The sequence below is a fragment of the Hylobates moloch genome, unplaced genomic scaffold (genome assembly GCF_009828535.3).
Source record: "Hylobates moloch isolate HMO894 unplaced genomic scaffold, HMol_V3 SCAFFOLD_21, whole genome shotgun sequence".
NCBI classification, from domain to species: domain Eukaryota; kingdom Metazoa; phylum Chordata; class Mammalia; order Primates; family Hylobatidae; genus Hylobates; species Hylobates moloch.
This window is the reverse complement of record NW_026652296.1, coordinates 1,026,841-1,051,968: the sequence shown is the minus strand read 5'-3', so window position 1 is coordinate 1,051,968 and position 25,128 is coordinate 1,026,841. Positions and strand designations below refer to the sequence as shown.

The 25,128-nt window shown below is 50.3% G+C and overlaps 1 protein-coding gene across 1 annotated transcript; it reads right to left on the bottom strand.

The window, feature by feature from the left end:
- Window positions 1–346: 346 nt before the first annotated feature.
- On the bottom strand, window positions 347–21,458 carry YTHDF1 (YTH N6-methyladenosine RNA binding protein F1). The gene is made up of 5 exons (XM_032142015.2): window positions 21,146–21,458; window positions 20,857–20,881; window positions 19,143–19,222; window positions 7,526–9,046; window positions 347–1,673 (listed from the first exon to the last, which is right to left on the bottom strand). The coding sequence occupies exons 1-5, from the start codon at window positions 21,170–21,172 to the stop codon at window positions 1,647–1,649; spliced, it is 1,680 nt and encodes a 559-aa protein (XP_031997906.1). The 5' UTR covers window positions 21,173–21,458; the 3' UTR covers window positions 347–1,646.
- Between the last annotated feature and the right edge of the window lie 3,670 nt (window positions 21,459–25,128).

Here is a 25,128-nt window from a genome sequence, read left to right as displayed (position 1 = left end):
ACCTCAAAAGGAAAACAAACTAAACAGGTATTAAACTCTTATCACATAAAAAATAAGAGGCATTGGAGGATGAATGGAGGGAGACGGTGAGGAGCCAAGTTCGGAAAGGAGGAAGCAGTGCCCAGGTGCTGCACGCACCACTGCGTCTGCACATTCGTGTGCTGAGGGGTGGGTGATGGTGCGATGTAATTTATAGTCTTAAGGAAATTAACACCTCCCTCTTCCAAAGCAAGAGAACGAGAATCCCACAACTTGAGAAACACAGGGGGCTTTCTATGGTGACTCCCCGAATGGCTTTGCAGCTTAAAAAGCTCCAACACATAAACTCATCAAGCAGGGTGAAGAATGAGGTGACACCAGGCTTGCTAAATAGTATTATTTATTAAGGCTTGTATTCTCCTAGAGGAAAAACTCAATGTTGTCCAGGACTCCATTCAGGCAGTAACAGTTCAGAGGAAGTGACACACTCTAAATACAAGTCTAATGATACAGCTGAAACGTTAACTCAGAGGGTCTTTTGGAGCAAGTAGTTTTCAGAAAGTGTCTGCTCTCTAGGACAGTAAGGATCCTCTACAAGGGCACGTGCAGATCCAGGCGCTGGAGCGTCAGGCATGGGCACCATTTTCATGCTTCAACTCAAACTCCAGGTGGTAGTGAGCTCAACGGTCCCTCATTCCACAAAACATGATAGCAAATTCATTTTCTAAAAAAAGTTTTGTTTTGTTTTTACCCATTCAACAGGAAAAAAAAATAGACGCACACGGTGAAATTTACAACCAGCAGCATCATCCATCACACTGTCTGTACTACCAGATCCTACACTTAAAGCTCAGCATTATTGGTATAAAAACTTACAACGGCATTAGGATTCTTAAGAAAAGGGGTAAAATTTAAAAAGATGTGCAAACAACGAAGAATGCCCGAACCTGAACCAGACCTAAAGCACCTTCCAATTCCTCCACACATCATGCCCCAACACTATCCAGCCCAATCGGACACCAGGACAGTGAGGGATGGGCGGCCGTCCAGTGGGCAACAGATCTGGAAGGAAAGATTTTCCAAAAAAAAAAAAAAAAGTGTCTGCCAAATTTGAAAAATTAAAAGTTATCTGTCTAGTAGAAAAATCAAATGGGTAAATTAGCACTTTAGACCGATAACAGATAATAAAATGACAAATCAGAATGAACAAAAAATCATTAACCTTTTGATTTCAGTATTTTCCAGAGATTTTATCAGAATACTGTAAATGACAAAATGACTCATGGTTTCTTATGTTTGCTATAAAGCAATAAAGGGATGAGAAATATGAAGTCTCAGAGAACAATATCAAATGACTGAATTTAAGAACATAATTTCTGCCAAAATAGATGCTTTGTTTTTAAGGATACTTATATTTCACATTAGATCAGTCTGATTGATAAGCTGACAAAAAAAAATACTCCTTTATTAGTGACTTCTACAAGATTATAATACATAGAAAAAGTACAAATAAATGCAGATCCATCTGGGCAAAAATCAACGACAAGAAAGGCAAAGATGCAACACTCAAACCCCCGCACGGACGACACACTGGAGCTGACCAAGCACACGTGTTTTAAACTGTTTTCAAAGTCAAACGTTAGAACATTTAAGAAACTGGTTCGCCCTTATTGTTTGTTTCGATTCTGCCGTTCCTGTAAAAAGAAAAGACAAGAGTTGAACGCAGAGTAACCGCACCAATGAATCCCTCCCAAAAGTGAGATCCACGGCTGCCCCTTAGCAGCACCTGCAAATCTGGAGGCGGGACCCTGAATGGTACCCAAGCCACATCAGCAAACAACTCTGAACTGCACTGGGGCCTGCTCTATGGGGGACTGGCCACACTGGGCATGGCATTCTCCCCAGCCCCTCTACCAGGAGAAAAGCGTCAACCACAATGGTCACATGGGCCACCTGTCTGCTGGGAAGCCTCACTTCCCACAGCTGTCTTCCCCTCATGTGCCACTATCATTCCACATGGAAAGACACTTAGCAATGTGAAATTCTCTGCACTCAGAGGGAGGAGCTGGCATGCACCAGGCTCTCAAGGAGGCCAGGGAGACGGAAGCTGTTCTTCTGTATTTTATCTCATTTAAACTTCTCAGTGGCTCAAAGGACACCAAAATCCTTCCAACTGGCTAACAAGGTGCTGTGTCATGTGGTTCATGGAGGGCGGGAGGACCCTTCCCACTCCCCAGCGCACTCCCACGCCAAGGGGAAGAGCATGCCCCTCCCCACTCCCCCATGGCGAGACTGGCTCAAAGCAAAGCTCCTCTGACCAGGTTTGCTGCCCACTCCCATAAGAGAATCATCTTTAGAGTGTGCGTGACACACAAGCTTGAGACTTACGCCCGAATCTCTTCCCACACTGGCCTCCCTGAGTAGCAGGGTCTAGAAGCCCCTTCAGTCTCCTTACAAGGCAGCATCCAAAGACGAAAATGTGTGATCTAAGGGGCACACGCTGCGCCGCTCAGCTCGAGAGACGTCCCAGGCCGAGTGTGGTGGCGCACCCTGTAATCCCAGCTATTCGGGAGGCTGAGGCGAGAGGATCGCTTGAGCCCATGAGTTTTCGACTGCAGTGAACTATTATCTGCCCTGCACTCCAGCCTGGGCAACAGAGAGAGACCCTATCTCAAAATAAAAACAAAACAAAAAGATGCATCCCAGGCACATCCACCCTCATCTGGCCCCCTTATCTATCAAGATGCAAACTAATAAAGAAAACCAGCGGGTGGGACACCCAAACATTTAACCTGAAACCTCCTCTTTTGCTAAAAATGGACTGAATGTGTCTTCAGGTTAATAATAAACTTTGCTGGGCAATGGAATAAACACCAGCCTCCTCAACTGTGGCTGCTCTCATAAGCAGCTGTGGTGCTCCCTGTCCCGAGAAGGCTCCAGAGTATTTTATTTGGATTAAGGACCTGGATAGGCAGGTCTTACTCAAGAATTAACATTTCCTCCCTACCCTCAAATGTAAAACTGGAAAAATTAAGAACTCTGTGTTTTGCATTCTCTTAAAAATTCTCTGTTAAAAAAATATCTCTTCACAGGCTGGGTGTGGTGGCTCATGCCTGTAATCCTAGCACTCTGGGAGGCCAAGGCAGGCGGATCGCCTGAGCTCAGGAATTTGAGACCAGCTTGGTCCACATGGTAAAACCCCACCTCTACTAAAAATACAAAAAAAATTAGCAGGGTGTGGTGACGGGCGCCCGTAATCCCAGCCACTCTGAAGGCTGAGGCACAAGAATGACTTGAACCCGGGAGGCAGAGGCTGCACTGAGCTGAGATTGTGCCACTTCACTCCAGCCTAGGGGACAGGGCGAAACTCTCAATCAATCAATCAATCTCTTAACAAAAGAGGTATTGCTGTTCCTAAAAAGCAAATACCAATCTCTTGAGTTCAAATGGCTGATGTTAAAGCCACTCATAGGGAAACTCCCCAGATCCCCGTCTCCCTTCAGCCCTTATAAACAGCTACAAAGTTTAGCTTTAATGTTAGTTTAAATGTGCTCTTTAAAAAATACTATTCCTCATAAAATTTCTCAAAAAAAAAAAAAAAAATGACAAAGAAGTACAGCTCGTTCTTTCGAGGAATGCTCACCAAGCATCCAGGAAATGCTTATGGGCTAAGATTCTCTCTGCTCTTTACTTAGTTTCCAAAGTCAAAGAGCCACTCTGCTGAGCCGGCCTGGAGGTCGACGTGGGGTCGGGTCAGGGGCACCTGCCGCCAAGGCAAGGACAGTCAGTCTGAGGAACGAAGCAATGCTCACAGTGTGGGACACTCACCACTTTCACTGTTTTAAGCTAAGAAGTGGCCGTTTCTAGGTTTTTTTTTAAACCAAAAAATGTATCAACCCAGGACTTGGTCTGACTCTGCTGCCATAAAAACTACTGCCGTCCTATGAAATCAGTATGTTTCTAAATTTATAGCTGGACAGCAATCTTGCAAAATGCTAACTCTATTTCACTTTCTCAACACTCAACTTGTTTATGACCTTTACAGCAATGGGGCCAAACTCTAAATGATAAAGAAAAGGTGGGTCTGTTCTTCGAAGTCCTGAGAGAACCTTGAGAAAACTGCCCAGGGGGCTCCACCAGCACAACCCTACAACTCTCTCTTCAGTACACTACTTTGTTCCTAAAACTGCACTGACTAGGCCGGGCACAGTGGCTCACGCCTGTAATCCCAGCACTTTGGGAGGCCGAAGCGGATGGATCACGAGGTCAGGAGATCGAGGCCATCCTGGCTAACACGGTGAAACCCCATCTCTACTAAAAGTACAAAAAATTCACTGGGCGTGGTGGCGGGTGCCTGTAGTCCCAGCTACCTGGGAGGCTGAGGCAGGAGAATGGTGTGAACCCAGGAGGAGGAGCTTACAGTGAGCCGAGATCACACCACTGCACTCCAGACTGGGCAACAGTGCAAGATTCTGTCTTAAAAAAAAAAAAAACTGCACTGACTCTTCACGGGAAACCCAGAGGGAGAAAGCATTAGACACCCAGAGTCTCAGCCTCAAGACACCTAAGACTCCAATCCTGGATGAGCCACTAGCCCAGCCCATTAAGCACAGGGCCTAGAGCACCTTGGCAGGCAGGGACAGCCAGCAGCCAAGTCCAGTCTGGGGACCTCCTCAAGGACCACCTCCATTTCTCTACACTGCCCAATAAGCTTAAAAGATATTTGACACCAGGTACAGTGGCTCATGCCTATAATCCCAGCACTTTGTGAAGCCAAGGTGGGAAGACTGAGCCCAGGAGTTCAAGACCAGCCTGAGCAACATAGCAAGACACTGACTCTACAAAAAAATACAAAAATTAGCCAGGCGTGGTGGTGCACGCCTGTAGCTACTCAGGAGGCTGAGGCAGGAAGACCGCTTGAGCCCAGGAGGTCAAGGCTACAACAAGCTGTGATTAAGTCACTGCACTCCAGCCTGGTAGACGGAGAAAGAACTGTCTCAAAAAAAAAAAAAAAAAAAAAAGCTATTTGAGGCGGGGCATGGTGGCTCACACCTGTAATCCCAGCTCCAGGAGGCCGAGGTGGGTGGATCACTTGAGGTCAGGAGATCGAGACCAGCCTGGTCAACATGGCAAAACCCTATCTCTACTAAAAGTACAAAATTTAGCTGGGTGTGGTCGTGGGCGCCTATAATCCCAACTACTTGGGAGGCTGAGGCAGAATGGCCTGAACCTCGGAGGTTGAGGTTGCAGTGAGCCAAAATTGCACTACTGCACTCCAGCCTGGCTGACGGTGAGACTGGCTCAAAAAAAAAAAAAAAAGCTATTTGAAATTCCACTAAACATTAACAAATCAGGTTCTCATTTGTCACTTTTTTTTTTTGAGACAGAGTCTGGCTCTGCCGCCCAGGCTGGATGGAGTGCAGTGGCGTGATCTCGGCTCACTGCAAGCTCCGCCTCCCGGGTTCACGCCATTCTCCTGCCTCAGCCTCCAGAGTAGCTGGGACTACAGGCGCCCACCACCACACCTGGCTAATTTTTTGTATTTTTAGTAGAGACGGGGTTTCACCGTGTTAGCCAGGATGGTCTCCATCTCCTGACCTCGTGATCCGCCTGCCTCGGCCTCCCAAAGTGCTGAGATTGCAGGCGTGAGCCACCGCGCCCGGCCTTGTCACTTTCAATAAAATGAATTAATGTTAACACGACCCACATGGGCCCAAAGTTTTCCAGCTTGGCTAACAGTTTAGGGGAGGGTTACCAAGTTCCTTCCAATGATGCTCCACCGACGGTTCTGTCGGACTCGCCCTGGAGCACCCGGTGGTTTGAGGAACACTTGGATCTTGCCTGCAGGCAGATGCCCACAGACCCTGCAAGCCACTTACCAAGATGCTTACCATAACCCGACACAAAAAAGCAGTTATCTGAGGATCAAGTTTTTATAATGCAAGTTGTAGGACACTAGAATTTTAAAAACACCAACCAGGTCAGGAGTCCACACACTTTATGAAAACCCAAGTATTACAGTATTTAAGAAGAAAAACTGTGTGCACACACACACACACACACACACACACACACAGCCAGCTTCCAGTTTAGCCAGCTAAGGACCTAAAGCTTCATTAGCAATTATCCCTGCAAATTTAGCAATTCAGTATTCATTTTATACCTAAAAGAGCTATGTCTGTAATCCCAGCTACTTGGAAGGCTAAGGCAGGACAATCACTCGAACCCAGGAGGTGGAGGTTGCAGTGAGCCGAGATTGCACCACTGCACTCTAGCCTTGGCAACAGAGCAAAACTCCATCAAAAAAAAAAAAAAAAAAAAAAGAGCTAAAACACGGAATTTCAGTAACTAATTCAGAGTTCAGTAACTGGAAATAAATGACATCCTATTCTCTTCTCACAAGAGAGGGACTGATACTTTTCCAAAGTTCTACAAGCCCCAAGTTGTTCAGGACTCGCATAATCTAAGACTGCAGACAGTGTAGGCGGCTCTACTCTATACATCCCTATATATGCCATGTACATGCCTTTCTGCCCAAAATACATTAGGACACTTGGTGCTCACAGGTGAATAATTCCTTTAATATAGAGAACTGAAAAAAAAAAAAAAAAACACTGAAAACCCACCTATTATCAACTGACATTTCAGGAAGGGATATTTTTTAAAAAGCAGGAGAGAATCTCAGAATGAACTCTCTCGAATAAAGGAAGCATTATGAAGTATGTCACCATCATCATTTTCCCATTGCTGGCTCCAGTTTATGGGCATCTGAGCGCTTCTGAAGAGCAAACACAGTCCCGTCGGACATCACATGACAGCACAGACTCAGGAGTTTGGCTACAAGTATCCCAGGAAATCAGGACTGTCTCAAAAAGGCCCAGTCAATGGATTTTTGATATAGGCTCCATATTTGTTATTATAAAATGTCTGGATTCCAAACCTACCCCACCACCACCATTTTCTTTACGACCTAGATGGAGTGAGTGTTTCCAAACACTGCAGGATACTGGGTTTTTTAAAGAAAAATAAAGCAATGACCTCCAGATCAAAGACCAGAGATTCCCAACTACTGAGGGGCAGTGCCCTGGGAAGCAAGGGCCCTTGGCCAGGTGGGGTCTCGATGCCCTACGTGCCCACCGCAGGGCTGTGTGAATATCACCTAAGTGTTCCTCATGGACAGAGGCTGGGAAGCACTGTTCCAGAAAGTATCACAATTCAAAAAGGAGAGGAGAAAGTTACCCTCAAATTCTTTGGAACAGAATGTGTACACTGCGGTCCCAATTATTCAATTATAATTGGAAAGTGATCAAAGTCGTTTGGTGACATCTACTCAAATACCATCACTGGTTACTAGCAGTACCCTCCGCAGGGAAAGCCCACGAGGCTGCCAGGACCCAGGCCCGCCCACCTGCAGCCAACTGGGAGCTGCCTGTCACGAGACTCAGCTCGGCGGACCTGCCGCATCTGCTCACCACCAGGCCACCTGGTCTAAGTACAGCACTAAGGACACACCTGCATGGCAGCTGCCTGCAACACCCAGCCTCACCTTGCGCACCACCTCCTCCTCCTCCTGGCGCTTCTCGTAGTGAGCAAAGTCGTCGAAGATGGAGGTTGTGTGCTTGTAGGAACTGATAATTTTCAGCACTTGTTTTGCTTTTTCTAAGGGCACCTCCTGGGTGTCCCGGGAGTTTGTGACCGGTTTGTTGTCGTTATTCTCCAGTCTGATGTGCCGGAGCTGGTTATTGGGCACATCCTTAACAAAAATCCACTTGACATCAAACTTCCCCTTCCACTTGTCCTGAGACCAGACCCCAGCACTGGTGCCATAGTCCACGGGGGACTTCATCTCGGCCACCCCACAAAAATGCCCACTCCCATTGACGCTGAAGAGCAGGTAGACGGGCCCCTTGCTGCTCATGCAGCGGAAGGCGCTGTCCAGGCGTTTGTTGCCGTGCTCTGTGCTACACCAGATGGAGTACTTAATGGAGCGGTGGATGTCATCCTCAGAATAGCTCTTGATGATGAAAACACGCCCGCTTTTCAGATTCCAGTCAAACTCCTTAGGGTTGTAGCTGTGAGCAGCCTTCAGTTTTTCAAGGACAGGGTGGGATTCGATGCTGGGGGCAGAATTAGGCTGGACATTTCCAAGAGAGTTGCTATCACTGCCAGCCCCTCCACTCTGCCCAAACGCTGCGTTTCTGTTGCGTGGGGCAACCCAGCGGGTCTGGGATGGCTGCTGAGGGCTCTGATACGGCGGTTGAGCCAAAGGTGGGGGCTGTGCTGGGAGAGGCTGAGCCACCTGCTGGGGCTGTGGAGCAGCCTGTGGAGAGGGTGCCTGTTGGGGGACTGGGGCCTTCGGCACAGGCCCCTTGTTATCCCAGGTGCCAATGTCCATATTATGCTTTATGGGTGGAGGGGGCAGCGCACCCCCCATGACAGGCCCGCTCTTTGTTTTCATTTTAGGCTGTGGTTTTGCAGGCTTGCTGGCAATGGCAGCCCACGAAGTCGGCTTTGAAACTGGCATGTTCACATTTGTCCCACCGTTGCCAGAAAGGACACCAGTCAGTGCCACGCTGCTGACGACGGAGCCCACCGTCTTGACAGCAGAGGAGCTGACGTCCCCAATCTTCAGGCCAACCATGCCCTGCTCCAGGCTGTTCATCCCGGGGGCCTTGCTGAGGGTGTCACTGTGAAAGCCTGGCTGCCCATCAACCACGGTGCCACCCAGGGAGCTCGGTGGGTAGGTGTAGCTGCTCCCATACGCGGAGCTCTGGGTCTGCTGACCTTGGGACCCACTTGTCCCCCATGCTGAGAACGCAGGGTTTTCAGGGAAAAAATTAAACCTGTGCTGATAGATGTTGTTCCCCAGGCCCCCAGGCTGCCCAAAAACAGCATCGTGCATAAAATGATGGTCTCCGTTACTGAGCTGTCCATAGGTGGTGAGGTATGGAATCGGAGGGTCCCCTGCAGTGGACCACGGAGCCTCATTGAGGGAGTAAGGAAATCCAATGGACGGCGGGTAATAGCTGGACAGGTAGGGGTCGCTCATTGAGGGGTAACTGTTACTCTGCAAAAGCAAACGTGACAAGTTACACCACTTCCACAACACGAGGAGATGCTAAGAATGCCAACGCCTATCGCCTAAGCACAGGTGGAGCAAAAACAAAACCTGCACAGCACGGGGCTACTCCTTCCAGAAGGAAAGCTGTGGTCGCCAATGTGAGAACCAAATCAAAGACAGAGAAATTAATAATGAACACAAACCAGGGTGTCGTCTCAAAATACGAGGCATCATTTGCAAGGCTCTGAATTCAGGCTAAATGACTAAGCTAAGCCTCTCTAGAACTGGCAAGGTAGCAGCCCCTCCCTCTACTCTTACCTACAAAGGAATCCAGAGTTAGGAATAAACCCCTGCCTGCTGACGACAACACTTATGACAGACACGGACGGCATCATGGGAACTGAAACAGCTTTGTAAGGCAGAGATACTTCCATTGGCAAACCAGGATGTGCAGGGCCGTGAGGCAGTTTGCTCCAGAGAACAGACCCCAAGCTCGCTGATTACTCAGCAGGCCCTGGGCGCCCACCTCGGGGCCTTGACATTCCTCCTGGGACACTCTCCCATACCTGGACCAAAGCTCTCCCAGAATCCTTTGAGGGTGCTTCAGAGGCTCCTTCCACACACCCTTCCTAGCAGACGGCCCCTGCCTCTAAGTCCAAGGGGGTTCACATTCCCATGATTTCCTGGGCACAGCGTTGGGCTCTTGCAGTAGGCCCCTGCACAGAGTGCCCTGGCTGGCTCCAGCTCCTCAGCCAAGAGAAAGCATCCGAAGTGTGGACTCTGCGCTCCGGGTGCAGAGCAGCCCTCGCTTTGGATGCCAACTCACCTGGGCTTCCTTATGAAAACATGTCTGTGTGGTGACTGGAACCTCAGAGAGTGGTTTTAAAGTGACGGAACCATGAGGCAAAAAGTTCTGCTATAGAAGGTGAGTGCCTGAGCGCCCCATCATAGGGGTCTCTGAAGAGCTGCCCAGGGCACAAATTTAGACTTAGGGTCAGCAGTTCTGGGACAGCATCTCCTTGGAGAGGCTCAACCAAGGTCTGGTCATGATTGGGACCCTCCAACACTGCCTTAAAATGGCTTTCGTGTGAGGTGTGTCTGTATGTGTGCACACACACACATGCACACAGGCGGGTGAGAAGGGGTCCAGTGTGAGGTAAGAAGGCTCCCGCCTAGATGCATCGTCTAAGAGTGCCAAAATGCTATTACAGAAAACAGAGCAGGAAGTAAAACACGGAGCTCTCCAGTCTGTGACACCCGTTTTTGGATTTTTAGTTTTCCTGCTCCCCTCCCCCGAGTCCCCCAAGTAACCAGAAGGTTCTACATAAAGAGAATATGCTCCAGACCTCATGTCACAACCTCATCCCTGCCACATTGACCTTTCATGATGGCATCAAAGGCCACACTATGAAGGATAACAGCACCCAGTCGGGGACACCAGGTGGGAAGGTAGCTGAGGCAATGAGGGAGACTGTGGGATCCCAGACAATGAAACAGGCCTGCTTCACTGGAGGGGTGACCACAAGCAGCTCTCCCTGGGGGCAGTGCCCCAACACCAGCCAACACTGGTGGACTAATGAACCGGTGACCCGGCCACCACTTCCTGCCTCCTGCTCCCATCCTAGAATACCCAGGGCTTCAGAAATCCAATTTATTTTCTAATTTTCTTCCTGTTGACTTCCCCACTTGTGAGCAGACAATTCCAGAACCCCCCCCGCCTTTCTTTTTTGAGACAAAGTCTCACTCTGTCGCTCAGGCTGGAGTGCAGTGGCGCGATCTCAGCTCACTGCAACCTCCGCCTCCCAGGTTCAAGCGATTCTCATGCCTCAGCCTCCCAAGTAGCTGGGATTACAGAAACACACCACCACACCCGGTTAATTTTTGTATTTTTAGGAGAGACAGGATTTCATCATCTTGGCCAGGCAGGTCTCGAACTCCCAACCTCAGGTGATCCACCCGCCGCCGCCTCCCAAAGTGCTGGAATTACAGGCATGAGCCACAGGGCCTGGCCCTAGAATCATCTTTTAAAATGCACTAACTGCTGTTTCCTTGTAATACAAATTTGAGATTCTGGGGGTATAAGAAGACAAGTGGGATGCTATCAGTGTTCTACAAACATGAGATTAATCTGAGCTTATTCTCCCTCAAAACAATTTCCATGATGCTGGCTCCTTTGCTGCAGCCTTTCCCTCGGGAGCTGCCCTGGCCAACAGGCCCAGACAGGACAGTGAGCAAATCAGGGGAGCGGTCTGTGCACAGGACTTGCTCCTTGAGTCGCTGGCCGCAGGTGCCTTCAAGGACAGCAGGCAAGGGGACAGTCCCCCCCACAGGGAAGCCAGCCCTCCTCCTCCCATTAGCTGGACACATGCTCCTCAGCAGCGCTGCAATCACAACACATCTTCCTTCCCATGCAAAAAGAGCAGATGGGAAAAAAAAGACCCCTACAGCTGTGTGGTGTTCTAATCCACTCGGCCACAACACCAACCAGAGGAGCCAGGCACAGAAACAGATGCCCAGGGACACTTCTGACTTATACTTAAAGCCTTAACTAAGACAGGACATCGCTTCCCACATGAAAAAATGCACATTACATTAAGCATGTAACATCCCTGAAAATCCGTTTTAAGTACTAACTAAATGGACACACCTAGCACACAGGCCTCAGAGAGAGCCCACAAATGACCCATCCAGCTTCCCTCTACCCAAGGTGCAGGGCCTGCAGTTCCAGCCAGTACTCTGCAAATCCTTCGGCTCCAGATCACCACCATTCACACCCTAAGCCACAGAAGACGGTGATGCTCATCAGCTCTGCCGGCAGCCCTAAACCCTCCTGACACTTTCTGTCCTCACCGGGTTCCACAGCCACACAGGCAGGCTGGATATAGTGACCTGCGGTCCTGTGGGCCGGATTTCCATTTTTACCTCAATCTTACTGACAGCCCATTTCCTATTAACATCTGCCATCTTTCCTCCAAAACTCTGAAGGTAAAGAAGCAGGTTAATTTGTAAAGCTACGTGAAGTCAGTCATTCTGTACATAAGAAAACCTGGAGATGCTCTCCTCCACCTTCTTTATGAGCTACATGTCAGGCTGCTGCCCCACACTCCTTCCCTGGTGAGGGAAGCTGTCCCAGTCACAGTCCTGGTCACAGTGCGTGGGCAACAACTGGAAACGCACAGTTCGGGCTGCCTGGAAAACACATGCAGCCTCCTTTCAGGGCCTTTGATCTCCCTTTGTCTCACGCACAGCCAGGCATAGGTTCAGCGCTCACTCGCTGCCAAGTGCTGGAGGTGAGCTGTGCTGCTCCCTCAACATTCCTCAGCGCCACGGCTCCATGGGCACTGAGTTATGAGTGTGAAAGTTTACTTCTCAGGGATATAGTTGCATTAACTCTGGGCACGGTGGCTCATGCCTGTAATCCCAGCACTTTGGGAGGCTGAGGTGGACGGATCACGAGGTCAGGAGATCAAGATCATCCTGGCTAACACGGTGAAACCCCTTCTCTACTAAAAATACAAAAAATTAGCCAGGCGTGGTGGCGGGCACCTGTAGTCCCAGCTACTCAGGAGGCTGAGGCAGGAGAATGGCATGAACCCGGGAGGCGGAGCTTGCAGCGAGTCGAGATGGTGCCACTGCACTCCAGCCTGGGCGACAGACCGATACTCCGTCCCCCCACCAAAAAAAATTCAAAGCTTGTTCTTAACACATTACTACCTCTGAGCAAGCATATTTTGGTCCTCGTAAATGAGTGGCAATAAACAGATCTTTTAAGGACAATACAAGCAAAACCATGATCCTGCTACTCTGCAGCCGCCTCCACAGAAGACTGCTGAACACTTCCACATGCTAGGCACCTCACTGCAGCCCCTGCGGAGAACTGAAGACCTCATCGAAGAAAGGCTAATACATTTTTGGCCAGGCAGTGGCTCTGACCTGTAATCCCAGCACTTTGGGAGGCCAAGGCAGGTGGATCATCTGACGTCAGGAGTTTGAGAGTAGTCTGGCCAACACAGTGAAACCCCGTCTCTACTAAAAATACAAAAAATTAGCCGGGCGTGGTGGCGCGTGCCTGTAATCGCAGCCACTTGGGAGGCCAAGAGAGGAGAATCGCTTGAACCCGAGAGGCAGAGGTTGCAGTGAGCCGAGGTTGTACCACACTGCACTCCAGTCTGGGCAACAAGAGCGAAACTCCCGTCTCAAAAAAAAAAAGAGAGAAAAGAAAAAAGAAAAAGAAAGAGTAACACGTTTCAAATGCAAAATCAGAGTCCCCTGACAAAGGAAAATACAACTTTAGATTCTTAAGCCTCCTCCTGTGACTAACTTAAAAATGATAAAAGAAACTTTAAATAATCAGGGAACATATTATCTCCAGGTTATTTGAAAATCCAAACAGTAAAACACAAAAAAGCCCTAACTCTACATTAGAACTAGGCCGGGCGCAGTGGCTCGTGCCTGTAATCCCAGCACTTTGGGAGGCCGAGGCAGGTGGATCACAAGGTCAGGAGTTCAGGACCAGTCGGATCAATATGGTTAAACCCCGTCTCTACTAAATCGGGCATGGTGGCAGGCACCTGTAGTCCCAGCTACTCCGGAGCCTGAGGCAGGAGAATCGCTTGAACCTGGGAGGTGAAGGTTGCCATGAGCCAAGATCACGCCACTGCACTCCAGCCTGGGCGACAGAGTGAGACTCCGTCTCAAAAAAAAAAACAAAAACAAACAAACAAAAAAGAACTAAGAGCAGTTTTACATATTTACTCAAATTTAACCACATTAAAAAAAAAAGAAACTTCCATCCAAAAGACGAGAACCATTTAAGTTGAAGTTAAATGGTTAAGTTTACTTCCTATATCCATTTTTCTGAGATGGAGTTGGAAATGACCAAGAGGAGAGACTAGAAGGAGAAGCGGAAAGGGTCCCTTCAGAAGCCCAAGAGGAACAGAGAGAAGCATTTGCTTAATAAAAAACCAACAAACAAAATAATTAATTACATAAAATGGAAAAGTATCAAGGGTACTGCTGAAAAGTGAGGGACTGACATGGCTCCTGGGAACCAGCTCTGACCCAGGACTGGGAACAGGCCTACCAGGATGACCTGTGGTTCTTCAGGAGAAGACTTAGGGAGCACAGAGAAAATGTTAGAGGAAAATAACCGAAAAACCCTAATTTACTTACTTGGCTGCTCACTTTTCAGATCTGTTTTCAGGACTGGTCCTTCTGAGGCTGCAATTTCAGCCCCTCAGCTGGTGGCATCAATATGCAGAGACAGCAGTTTCTGACAGAATTTCTGCATTTGTTTCAGCAACTTGCCAGTAAGAAGCATGTTAAGATCCCACTATGTCCTTCCAGCTGCGTTTCTGGGAAGCCGTTGTAATGGCAAATGCCTACTTAGCAGGCACTGCCACTGGGTATTTTAAGGAAGCCCATATTTTTAGATGCAGCCACAAGAAAGTGACACTCCCCTGCTGGCCCTCAGGTCACCCTGAGCCCACCAGAGCTGCCCAAGCACAGCAGGAAGCCCTGTGCCAAGCATCTCCAGGTTGTTCTCAAAGAACTCCTAAATGCTCTGATGAGGCATTGTGTTCAGTGAAAAAAACCACCCAAAACCTGATGAGCAATTTCGTCACTGTGTGATCAGTGTACTTACACAGAGACATGTGAGCATGGAGGCAGTATCCTTACCACACACTGAGGCTGTAATCTGTACAGCGTGTAACTGTACTGAATAATGGAAGTAACTGTACCATCAATGATAAGTATCTATGTGTCTAAACATATCTAAACACAGAAACGGTACAGTAAAAATACGGTGTAAGCAATCAAGAATGGGACACCTGTACAGAGCACTTACGGCGAATGGAGCAGGTAGGCCTGAAGTTGCACTGGGTGATCAGTGAGTGAATGTGAAGGCCTGGGCCCTCACTGGACACCACTGTCACCTTTAGAAACACCGTCCACTTAAGACTACATTCAATTTTTAAATTTTCCTTTCTTCAATAATAAACTCTAGCCTACTATAGCTTTTTTACTTTACAAACTACTTTTTTAAAAGCTTTAAAGTTTTTGACTCTTTTGTAAACACAAATATGTCATATAGCTGTACAAAAATATTTTTGTGTTATATCCTTATTCCATAAGCTTTTTTCTATTAAATTTTTTTTAACTTTTTGAACTTTTTTGTTATAAATGAAGACACGGCCAGGCACAGTGGCTCATGCCTGTAATCCCAGCACGTTGGGAGGCCGAGGCAGGAGGACTGCTTCAGCCCAGGATTTCGAGACCAGCCCAGGCAACACAGTGAGACCTCATCTCTACAAAAAATCAAAAATAAGGCAGGAAGATCACTTGTGCCCAGGAGGTCAAGGCTGCAATGAGTCACCACTGCACTTGCACCCAGGTGAGGGAGAGACCCTGCCTCAAAACAAAACAAAAAAACCAAAAACCCAAAAATACACAAAAAACACACATACTAGCCTAGGCCTACACAGGGTCTGGATCTTCCACCTCCACATCTTGCCCCACTGGAAGGTATTCAGGGGCAACAACCCGCATGGAGCTGTCATCTCCTGTGACACCAATGCCTTCTTCTGGATTCCTCCTGAAGAATCTGCCTGAGGCTGCTTTACAGTTAACTTTGTTTCTAGTAAGTAGGCAGAATATGCTCTTAAAAGTATAGTAAATACATAAAGTAGTAACAGTTGTTTATCATCAATTATTACGTACTGTACGGTACTGTACGTAACTGTAGGTGCATACTCTGGTACGACCGGGGCAGTAGGTTTGGTTACACATACTGCAGCACCACAGACACATGAGTAATACACTGCCCTAAACATGGTAGCTCCAACATCACCAGGTGACAGGAATTTTTCAGCACCATCATAATCTTATGGGACCACTATCATATTGTGGTCTGTTGCTGACCAAAACTGCATCCAGCAGCACAGGTACAGGTGCCATCTCCCCCATGCCAGATGGCCTTGGTAATTTCTGTCAGTGGGATCACAGCAAACACACTCGGTCTGTTGGTCAGGGAGTGTGCAGGAAGCCTGGGGGCCAGCGGCATCTATTCCCAACTCACGCATCATGCTGAGACGGTGTCCTCTAAACTCTGAGCAGGAACTGTTCTGGGTCATTTCACAGTCTTTCCTTTCAGAAAACAACAGAGAACTGGGAAACCAGAAGTCCCTGAGCAGGCAAAGCCTTCCCTCTCTGAGGGAAGGACCCCCACCACATGGCAACAACCCCTCACAGCCCATTACAAGTTAAACCAACCTAACAGGCAGGCATTCTCCTAAGACTTTCTAAACCATTCTAAGTATTACAGTTTCACACAAAACACAGGAACCACAGTAGCCTCCAACTGACTACTACAAACCATATCTGGATTTTTCTCTTTTAAGCACCCAGGGTTAGGTTGGGCACAGTGGCTCATGCCTATAATCCTAGCACTTTGGGAGGCTGATGCGTGTGGATTGCTTTGAGCCCACGAGTTCGAGACCAGCCTAGGCAACACAGCAATATTTCGTGTCTACTAAAAATTTAAAAATTAGCTGGGCGTGGCGGCACATGCCTGTAGTCCCAGCTACTTGGGAGGTTGAGGTGGGAGAATCACCTGAGCCTGGGAAGTCGAGGCTGCAGTGAGCCGTGATCACACCATGCACTCCAGCCTGGGCAATGGAGTGAGACCCTGTCTCCAACAAAAAAGGACTCAGAGCTAATGGATATGCCCACTGTCTTAACTGTGGCCACGGCTCCAGAGGTATGTCTGTGTAAATCAAAAGTTATAAAACCATACTGTATATTCTACATATGGAGCTAAGACACCCACTGACATAAAAATAATCGATTTGTACAGAAATCCTCCCAAACAACACAAAAGCTCCGACTTTATAAAAATATTTTTGGCTGGGCACAGTGGCTCATACCTGTAATCCTAGCACTTCGGGAGGCCAAGGCAGGAAGATCACTTGAGCCCAGAAGTTCAAGACCAGCCTGGGCAATACAGAGAGACCCTGTGTCTACAATCAATCAATCAATCAATCACCAGGTGTAGTGGTGCATGCCTGTAGTCCCAGCTATTCAGGAGGCTGAGGCAGGCGGATTGCTTAAACCCAGGAATTTGAGGCTACAGTGAGCTATAATCATGCCCCTGAACTCTAGCTTGGGTAACAGAGCAGGACCCTGTCTCCAAAATATACACATACACACACACACATACACACACACACACACACACACACACAAGTGTACTGATGCTCCCCCTTTATTGGCTAAAATTCAGTACATAATACCATTAAAGTACTAAAATAATAAGAACACACTAGAAAACAAGATATTCAAAAAATCAGTTAACTTCCTGCCATTACCTCCATGCAAAGGCCCATCACTGAAGTCAAGTCAGTTCTGCCCAGAGGAGGGGCAGATTCTCAGAAGGCAACCAAGAGACAAGAAACAAAAGCAGGGTCGGAGTGGGGAGCGTGGCTGCCAAGGCTCCACCTGTACAAGGTTTCTTGGTCTCTAAGCTGCTTGATTCGCCAAGTGCAGTAGGAGGGAGGGGGATGAAGGAACATTCTAAGAAGTTCTAAGACACCTCAGAAAAGGGCAGACTAGTTTTATTCCTTCACAGAGAAGAGGTGAAGCCTGGTTTTACTTTAAAGCAAACATGCCCAGTAGCTGAGGGCTACTTGGAGTGGCGGAGGAAGGAATGTGAATCACAGCACACGAAATGGAGCACTCAGAGCATCTGCTTTGTGCTGTCCCATGAGGCCTGCTCACCAAAGTGAGGAGCTCACAGAGGTGCAGTCCCTCATCCAAGCCACCGGCCTGGAGGTAGGAAAGTGAGGCAGGGGAAGTCTGGTTCCCGAGTTGGACTCTTAAACAGACATAAACAGACACCGCTTCTCTTGGGAGTTTTGCTGCAACAGTAGCACAGAGGAGAGAGAGCAGCTCCCAGTAGATTTTAACCAGGGCAATTGTATCCCTCAGAAAACATCCACCAAGGCACTTTTGCTTGCTACAACTGGGGATGGGGAGAAGGAGCTGCTAATGGCATCTAGTGGGTGGGAAGCCAGGGAGGCTGCTAAACATCCAACAATGCACAGGACAGCCCCCAAAACAGAATGTTCCTGTGCAAAATGTCCACAGTACCAAGGCAGAGAAAGCCTGAATTACCTAAGAAAACAGGACAGCTATGACTCACTGGGCCCTGCTGTATCAGGTACTGTCTCAGTGCTTTATGTGCAGCATCTGATGTCATCCTCCCAACAATTCTACAAAGACTTACTACTCTCTCTCTTTCACAGAAAAGGAAATTGAGGCAAGAAAAGGCAAGCCACGGACACAGGCCAGTCAGTGGTGGAGTTAAAACTGAAATCAGGCCAAGCGCGGTGCCTCACGCCTATAATCCCAGCACTCTGAGAGGCCGAGGCGGGTGGATCACCTGAGGTCAGGAGTTTGAGACCAGCCTGGCCAACATGGTGAAACCCCGTCTCTACTAAAAATACAAAAATTAGCTAGACGTGGTAGCGGGTGCCTGTAATCCCAGCTACTCCCAAGGCTGAGGGAGGAGAATTGCTTGAACCCGGGAGGCAGAGGCTGCAGTAGGCTGAGATCACACCATTGCACTCCAGCCTGGATGGCAAGAGTGAGACTCTGTCTCAAAAAAAAAAAAAAAAGACTGAAACCCAGGCGGCGTCTGGCTCCACAGTCGCTCCACAGCCCAGCTCTTAGCTGCTTCCCCAGACCACAATTCCAATCATCCAGAGCTAAAAATAACCAGGAAGCTTCAGAAACACACACACACCTCCACTGCGTCAAAGGCAAGACACACCACTGACCCACAAACACTGGAGCCAACTAGACCTGTCTGCATCCCGGCCCCAGTGGGATGCTGCCTCCTCCACGGGGAAAATCATTTTCACCCCACTCATGCCCAAGGTTAACAGGAGGCACATCTTCATGAGCATTCTATCATTTCTAATACTTCATAGTCTGCTGCTTTGTTGTTTAGGATAATTTAAAAATCAGAAATGACAGTAAAGGTGTGTTACAAAACAATTAAAATCAACTTAAAAACAAATATATGCTAACAAAATAAACTCACCTGATTTGACTGTCCAGTAAGGTAGGGCTCAAAGTCATTGTCATGAACTGTATCCTTCTGATGTAAAGAACCATTTTGTACTAGAACAAAAAGTTGCAAAATATTACCCTCAAATTTTAAAAGATTACTTTTAAGCATGGAAGTCAAAGTTAGCAAAGTCTATTTCCATCTATTTCTAGCAGAAATTATGCTTTAATTTTAAAAGGAGTACAACCGGTATAGAACTGATGTTTACACAACTAATTAGAAGGGGGATAGGAAACTTTCAATAATTTAGGCTAAATTTTAAATAAAGGCTTAATCGTAATTTGGGAAGATTAACCAAATTAAGTGTTAACACATAATGCAAGGAACACATAATCAGGGTGAAAACTGACATGGTCTAAGAAAACTTATGTGTGGCAAATAGAAGTGGAGCCTCCAAAAGCCCAAATGCAGAATGTATGCCCAGATGTATGGAGAACGGAGGGAAGAAAACTTAGGAGGCAAGGGGCTGCAACTGAAGGACTGTTTGGAGCTATTATCTGACTCTCCACAGTGAACCCCAAATATCTGAGACAGGTCTCAGTCAATTTAGAAAATTTATTTTGCCAAGGTTAAGGACACGCCCATGATACAGCCTCAAGAGGTCTTGACAACATGTGCCCAAGGTGGTCGAGACACAGCTTAGTTTTATACATTTTAGGGAGACATGAGAACAATCAATGTAAGATGTACATTGGTTTGGTCCGGAGAGGTGGGACAACTTGAAGCAGGGAGGGGGCTTCCAGGTCATAGGTAGATAAGAGACAAAGAGCTGCATTCTTTCCAAAGGAAAGCTGCCTTTCCAAAGGAAGCAATCAGATAAGCATTCATCTCAGTGAGGAGGAATGACTCTGAGTTCTGTCTTTGTCCACCCGGAATTTCCTTGTGGGCAAACTGTGGGGGAGGTATGTAACTTTTTTTGTCTTAGAAGCTATCTTTTTCAGGAATAAAATGGGAGGCAGGTTTGCCCTCAGCAGTTCCCAGCCGTAGCCTTCTCCCTTTGGCTCAGTGATTTGGGTGCCCCAAGACCAGTTTTCCTTTTACACCACTTACCTTCCCACTGTTATTATGCTCAGCCAGAAAAAGCAAGTAAAGGTAAATAAAGTGCTGGGCCTTTTCCAATCTTAAAACACGATGAACCGTATTTGGTTACACCTGAGCTGACACACAAACGGGCTAAAAAAGTGTGCCAAGTAAACGTGAAGTGTCACTTAACAGTTTTCACACGAGTGCGCTCTGAGGGTTTATCCCAAGCCATAATGTCACAGGAGATGCTAACAGGCTTGGAAAACAGGGGCTGAAACTACGCGGGATATGGAGCTTAGCCTGCAGAACCTCGGACTGCCCCTCTCCTAGAGCAGCCCCTGCTGGGCGGAAAAAGGCAAGTCGATCGTCGCCTGCGGCCATGTCCACCCGGCTCTCCTACCTCCCCTTCCCCAAAGCAAATCCATGATCATGCAGTGGGGAGAGAAGGGCCCAAATTACTCTGAGCAATCATTTATTCACTTCTTGAGAAGCCCCTGTCTTCGACCTGTCAAATCTCCCAGAATCGTCGCACAACCTCAAGTTTTATCTCCCTGAAGCTGGCGGAAGAGAGAAAGTTTCCGGTTCCAGACGCAGCTTCCTGGACCGTTCCTTCCCCGTCCTCCTCCACTCCAGCCCGCGCCGGCAGTCCCGGGACTCCGCTCACCTTTATTATCTTGTCCTTTTGTTCTCTGCACCGCCGCAGGCCGGGACGTGGGGTACACACAACCCGGGGGAAGAGGGAAACACAAAGTTATTCACCAGAGAACTGGTCTCCAACGGGCCGCGAGCTCCGCCGGCCCCGAGGCGCGGTCACGTGCGACCCCGGCCCCGAGACCCCGGCCCCGCCTGGGCCCGGCCCCCGCGACCCTGGGCTCTGCGTTCCAGCCCCAGGACCCCAACCCAGACCGCGCGACTCGGCCCCGGCCGCGGCCCCTGTAACCCAGCCTCGCTACCTGGGTGTCCACGCTGGTGGCCGACATGCTTCATGAACAACTAGACGCCGGGCCGGGGCGCCCGCCGGCTCGGGCCTCCCCCAGAGGCCGGGCCTGTCACCCTAGCTCGCGCGGCCCCGGGCCCCGCCGCCAATTCCCCGGGCGCCGGCCGGGCGGCGGCGGCGGCGGCTGCTGGGCGCGCGGGCCCCTGGCGAGGCGGCAGCGACGGTGAGCCCGGGACGTGGACGCGCTGAGGAGGCGTCGACTCCAATGGCGGCGGCGGCGGCGGCGACAGCGGCAGCGACGGTGGCGGCAGGGGACGAGACTGCGCGGCGTCAGCGTGCACGCGGGGCAGGCCGGGAGCCCTGCGCCGGGCCGCCGCGCTTCGCGCCTGCGCGCTGCCGTCTTACGGGACGGATTTCGCTCTCAGGTCCCAGTCTCGCGCGGCGGGGCGGGGACCGCAGCCGGCTGGGCGGGGAAGCCCTGAGCCGGGGAAGTCACGTGGGGCGTGTGCCGAGGCGCCGCGGGGCCTGGCGGGAAGGGGCTGGCGGGCTGCGGCCAGGTGTGCGCCCTCCCACACACTCCGGCCACAGCCGCACCCCCGACGCGCTACGGGCACTGAGGCCTCTGTGGTTTTCCCCAAGGTCCGAAGACTAAACGCTGTTCTGGTCCGACAGCCGGGCTACGGGTCTGTCCGGGGTCGGTCTGCCCTTCCCCCACACGCAAACAAACACCTGCCCGCCCAGAGCTCTGAGCCCCTGCGTGTTCCAGGTCGCGCGCCCCGGCCCTTGCCGCGGGACCTGCGGGCTTTGTTCGCTTTGCGGCCCTGGCCTTCAGCCGCAGCGGAGCCCTGGGCCCGGTCCCGGAGGTCAGTTGTTCTGTGGATGCACCCCTGGACCTGCGAGAGGCTCGCCGGCTTATAACCAGGTTCTCATGTTAGATTCTTGACCCCGATTTCATCACCAGGAGGAAAAGAGACTTACAGCAGTGCTCTGTGCCCCAGCCTAGGCCGGGCCAGGGGACTTCTCGTCTTTGTTTGAGGATGGACAGCCCCTTCTTAGCTGCAACTGTGCAAAGAGAGCCCAGTTCTCAGTTCCTAACCCCTCAGCATCCCCAGCCTGGACGCCCTTCTGGTCAGGTGTTGAATTTCGCTCCCTGCAGCCAGTATCCAATCCTGCCACCCTCGTGGCCGACTCCCTGCAGAGGCTTCCAGGTTGATAGTTTTCTTTCCAGCTCTGGCAGGTGTAACATCTTCACGTGGCCTGGATCTGGGTCCTGCTGAAGGAGAAAGACCTGGAATGGGGTGTCAGGCGGGCTGACGTCAAATGAGTGTTTTCCACAAAGTGGGCCCGGGCAGATGCGCTAAGCAGGGTGAACAGTGACAGCAGGGACGGCAATGGAGTCCCAAGACGGCTCCCAGCCTGGACATCCGCATCAGTGGGGCAGCAGACAGCCTCTCACACTGCTGCAGGAGGAGGTGGAAACTGCCCCCAGCAGGCCGGTCAGCCACAGAGAGGACTACTGCTCCAAGTTGCTCATCACCAGGTCTCCCTGGAGCCCTGCCTCGCCTAAAGCTGGGGAAAGTAGGCTGGGCTTGTTTCCCTGGAACAGAGCTGAGGGATGTCTGGTGCCCTGAGGATGAATCTGGATCCACTGGGACTTTGATGTGTTTGGGCCGTGGGCAGGCATCTCAGGCCAAGATGAAATCTGTGCATTTGGGGTAGATCCGAAAATGAACAGCGCGTTTCCAGGATGGTGGCAGACATGGAGAAGATGTGTGGGGATTGTAGGGACAGTGGGGTTGCTGGGGGCACCCTGCCACCTGCCTCTGTGATAAGGCCTGCGCATCCTGGGCAGGCCCTGAGTGCCTGCTTCCCAGGACACTGAACTGTTTGGCGGCCATGACTGCAGCAAGGGGGTGTCTAGGTGGTCAGAGTAGACACTCAGACTCTTGGAGCTCCTGTCTGTCTTCTCCCCCAGCTCCCAACCCTCGGCCAGGACGGTGCAGTGGTCACCACTGGAGTTTAGAGCCTTACAGCCAGTTACGGTGCCTTCAGCCTCAGACCTCCTTTCCTCCTCTGTGGTGAGGTAATTACTCCCCTTTCACAGGATGAGTGTGCGGAAGAAACGGTATGCAGCCCTTGGCATCGGGCCGGGGCTCTATCAACACTGGCTGTTACCTGCTGCCTTCACCCACAAATGCCCAGCCAGTCACAGGAGGCAGCGCTGGCCCTGCAGGAAGTGGCCACTCCGAGCTTAGGGGCCTTCTTAGATGGCTGAGTGCCGGCAATGCAGGACCCTGGAGGTGTTTCAGTTTCCTGGAGCTGTCTTAACAAAGTACCAGGAACTTGGGGGCTTAAAATAACGGCAATTTATTCTCTCCCGGTTCTGGAGGCCGGAAGTCTCAGATCAGTATTGCTGGGCTGAAGTGGAGACACAGGCTCCTTCCAGGGCCCTCGGGGAGGATCGTAGCCTCCTCCAGCCTCAGGTGGAGGCCGGCAGCCCTTCCTGGTCTTCCCTCCTCGCCTCTGTCACCTCATGGCCTTTTCCTCTGTGCCTGTGTCTCTTCTTATAAGGACGCTCATCTGGATTTAGAGCCCACCCTAATCCAGGATAACCTCATCGTCATGTGATTATATTTGCAAAGAACCTATTTCTAAATAAAGTCACACAGGTACCAGGTGGACGTGAGTTTTGGGGGTACACTCCAGCTCACTACAGAGATCACTGGGGGGGCCTCACAGTGATGCCTATGGAGGGATTTTGGAGGGTGACTCCTGGGGCTGAGTAGGTTCTACTCACAAATGTAGATGGAAGGAGAGGCCCCCATAGCGAGGCCTGAGGGGGCACCACCATGCCAGCCTAGCCCCACTGGCCAGGGAAGAGGCTGGCAGGATCCCACAGCCACTACCCGGACCCACCCAGGCTTTTGCTGTGAACTCCAGAAGGCTCCATGCTGACCCTGACACGGAAGGAGACTGGGGGCTGCCCAGGGGCAGGACAGGTCTGGTTGGCGGGAACAGGGGGCCCTAAAGTGAATTGAATGCAGGGGCTGTGGCACCAGCAGTGGGGGCTGAGGTCCCCAGGCCAGCTCTGGGGGGAAAGCCTTTACCTTGGCCAGGCCTGACGACCTGGGATGGTGTCACAGAAAACCAGGAGTTGAGCTGCCTGTAACATTGGAGGGCCACGTCCACTGCCCAGCCTGCGCGGGTTCACACCCCAGCCCAGCTCTCGGCCAGGAAAAGGGAGGTCACCCAGCACCGAATGTCAGGGAACAACTGTCTCTCCCTCAGAGGGAGCAGGCAGCTCCTCATGTCATGGACGGAAACGGATCAGAGGGCTTTGGCCACTTCTCTGGGTGGCCCAGCGGTCTTGAGACAATGTCTGCCATTTCTAAGCCTGTGCCCTCAATGACAGACAAGAGCCCGTCCCCCGTGGGCCATCTGCCTTCAGACGGGAACCTTCTTGCTCGGGGAACCTGCTGCTCATCCAAGAGCCCTTCCTAGCAGCACCCCTTCCCGGCAGTACCCCCTCCTGGCAGCACCCCCAAGTGGTATGGGATTGTCTAAACATGACTAGCATTAAGAAGGTTTAGGTTTTTATTTATTTGAAAGTCACACAGGCGCATAGTTAAAAAGCTATCTTTGCACTCAAAGGATATAAGGTGGGAAGCAAAAACCACCACCCCCAAACCCCTCACAGAGGGACCCCTCCAGATGCCTGCCTGTGTGTGCAAGCATGAGTCTCTGTCTCCACTATCTGCCCTTGCATCTCACTTGTTGGGAAACCGCACTTTGGGGATCCACAGTGTTGCTGAGTGTCAACACCCACCGTCCACCCACCTCGTCCCTCTCCAGGGAGGGCATGGGCTCCAGCCTCATCCAGTGAGTGTCCTGGCCCCAACACACATGCACACGTGTGCGAAGACACCTGGCAGGAGGCTCCTGCCCATGGAATCACTGGGCCAAAGGCGCTTACACTGGCCATTGTGCTGATGTTGCCAG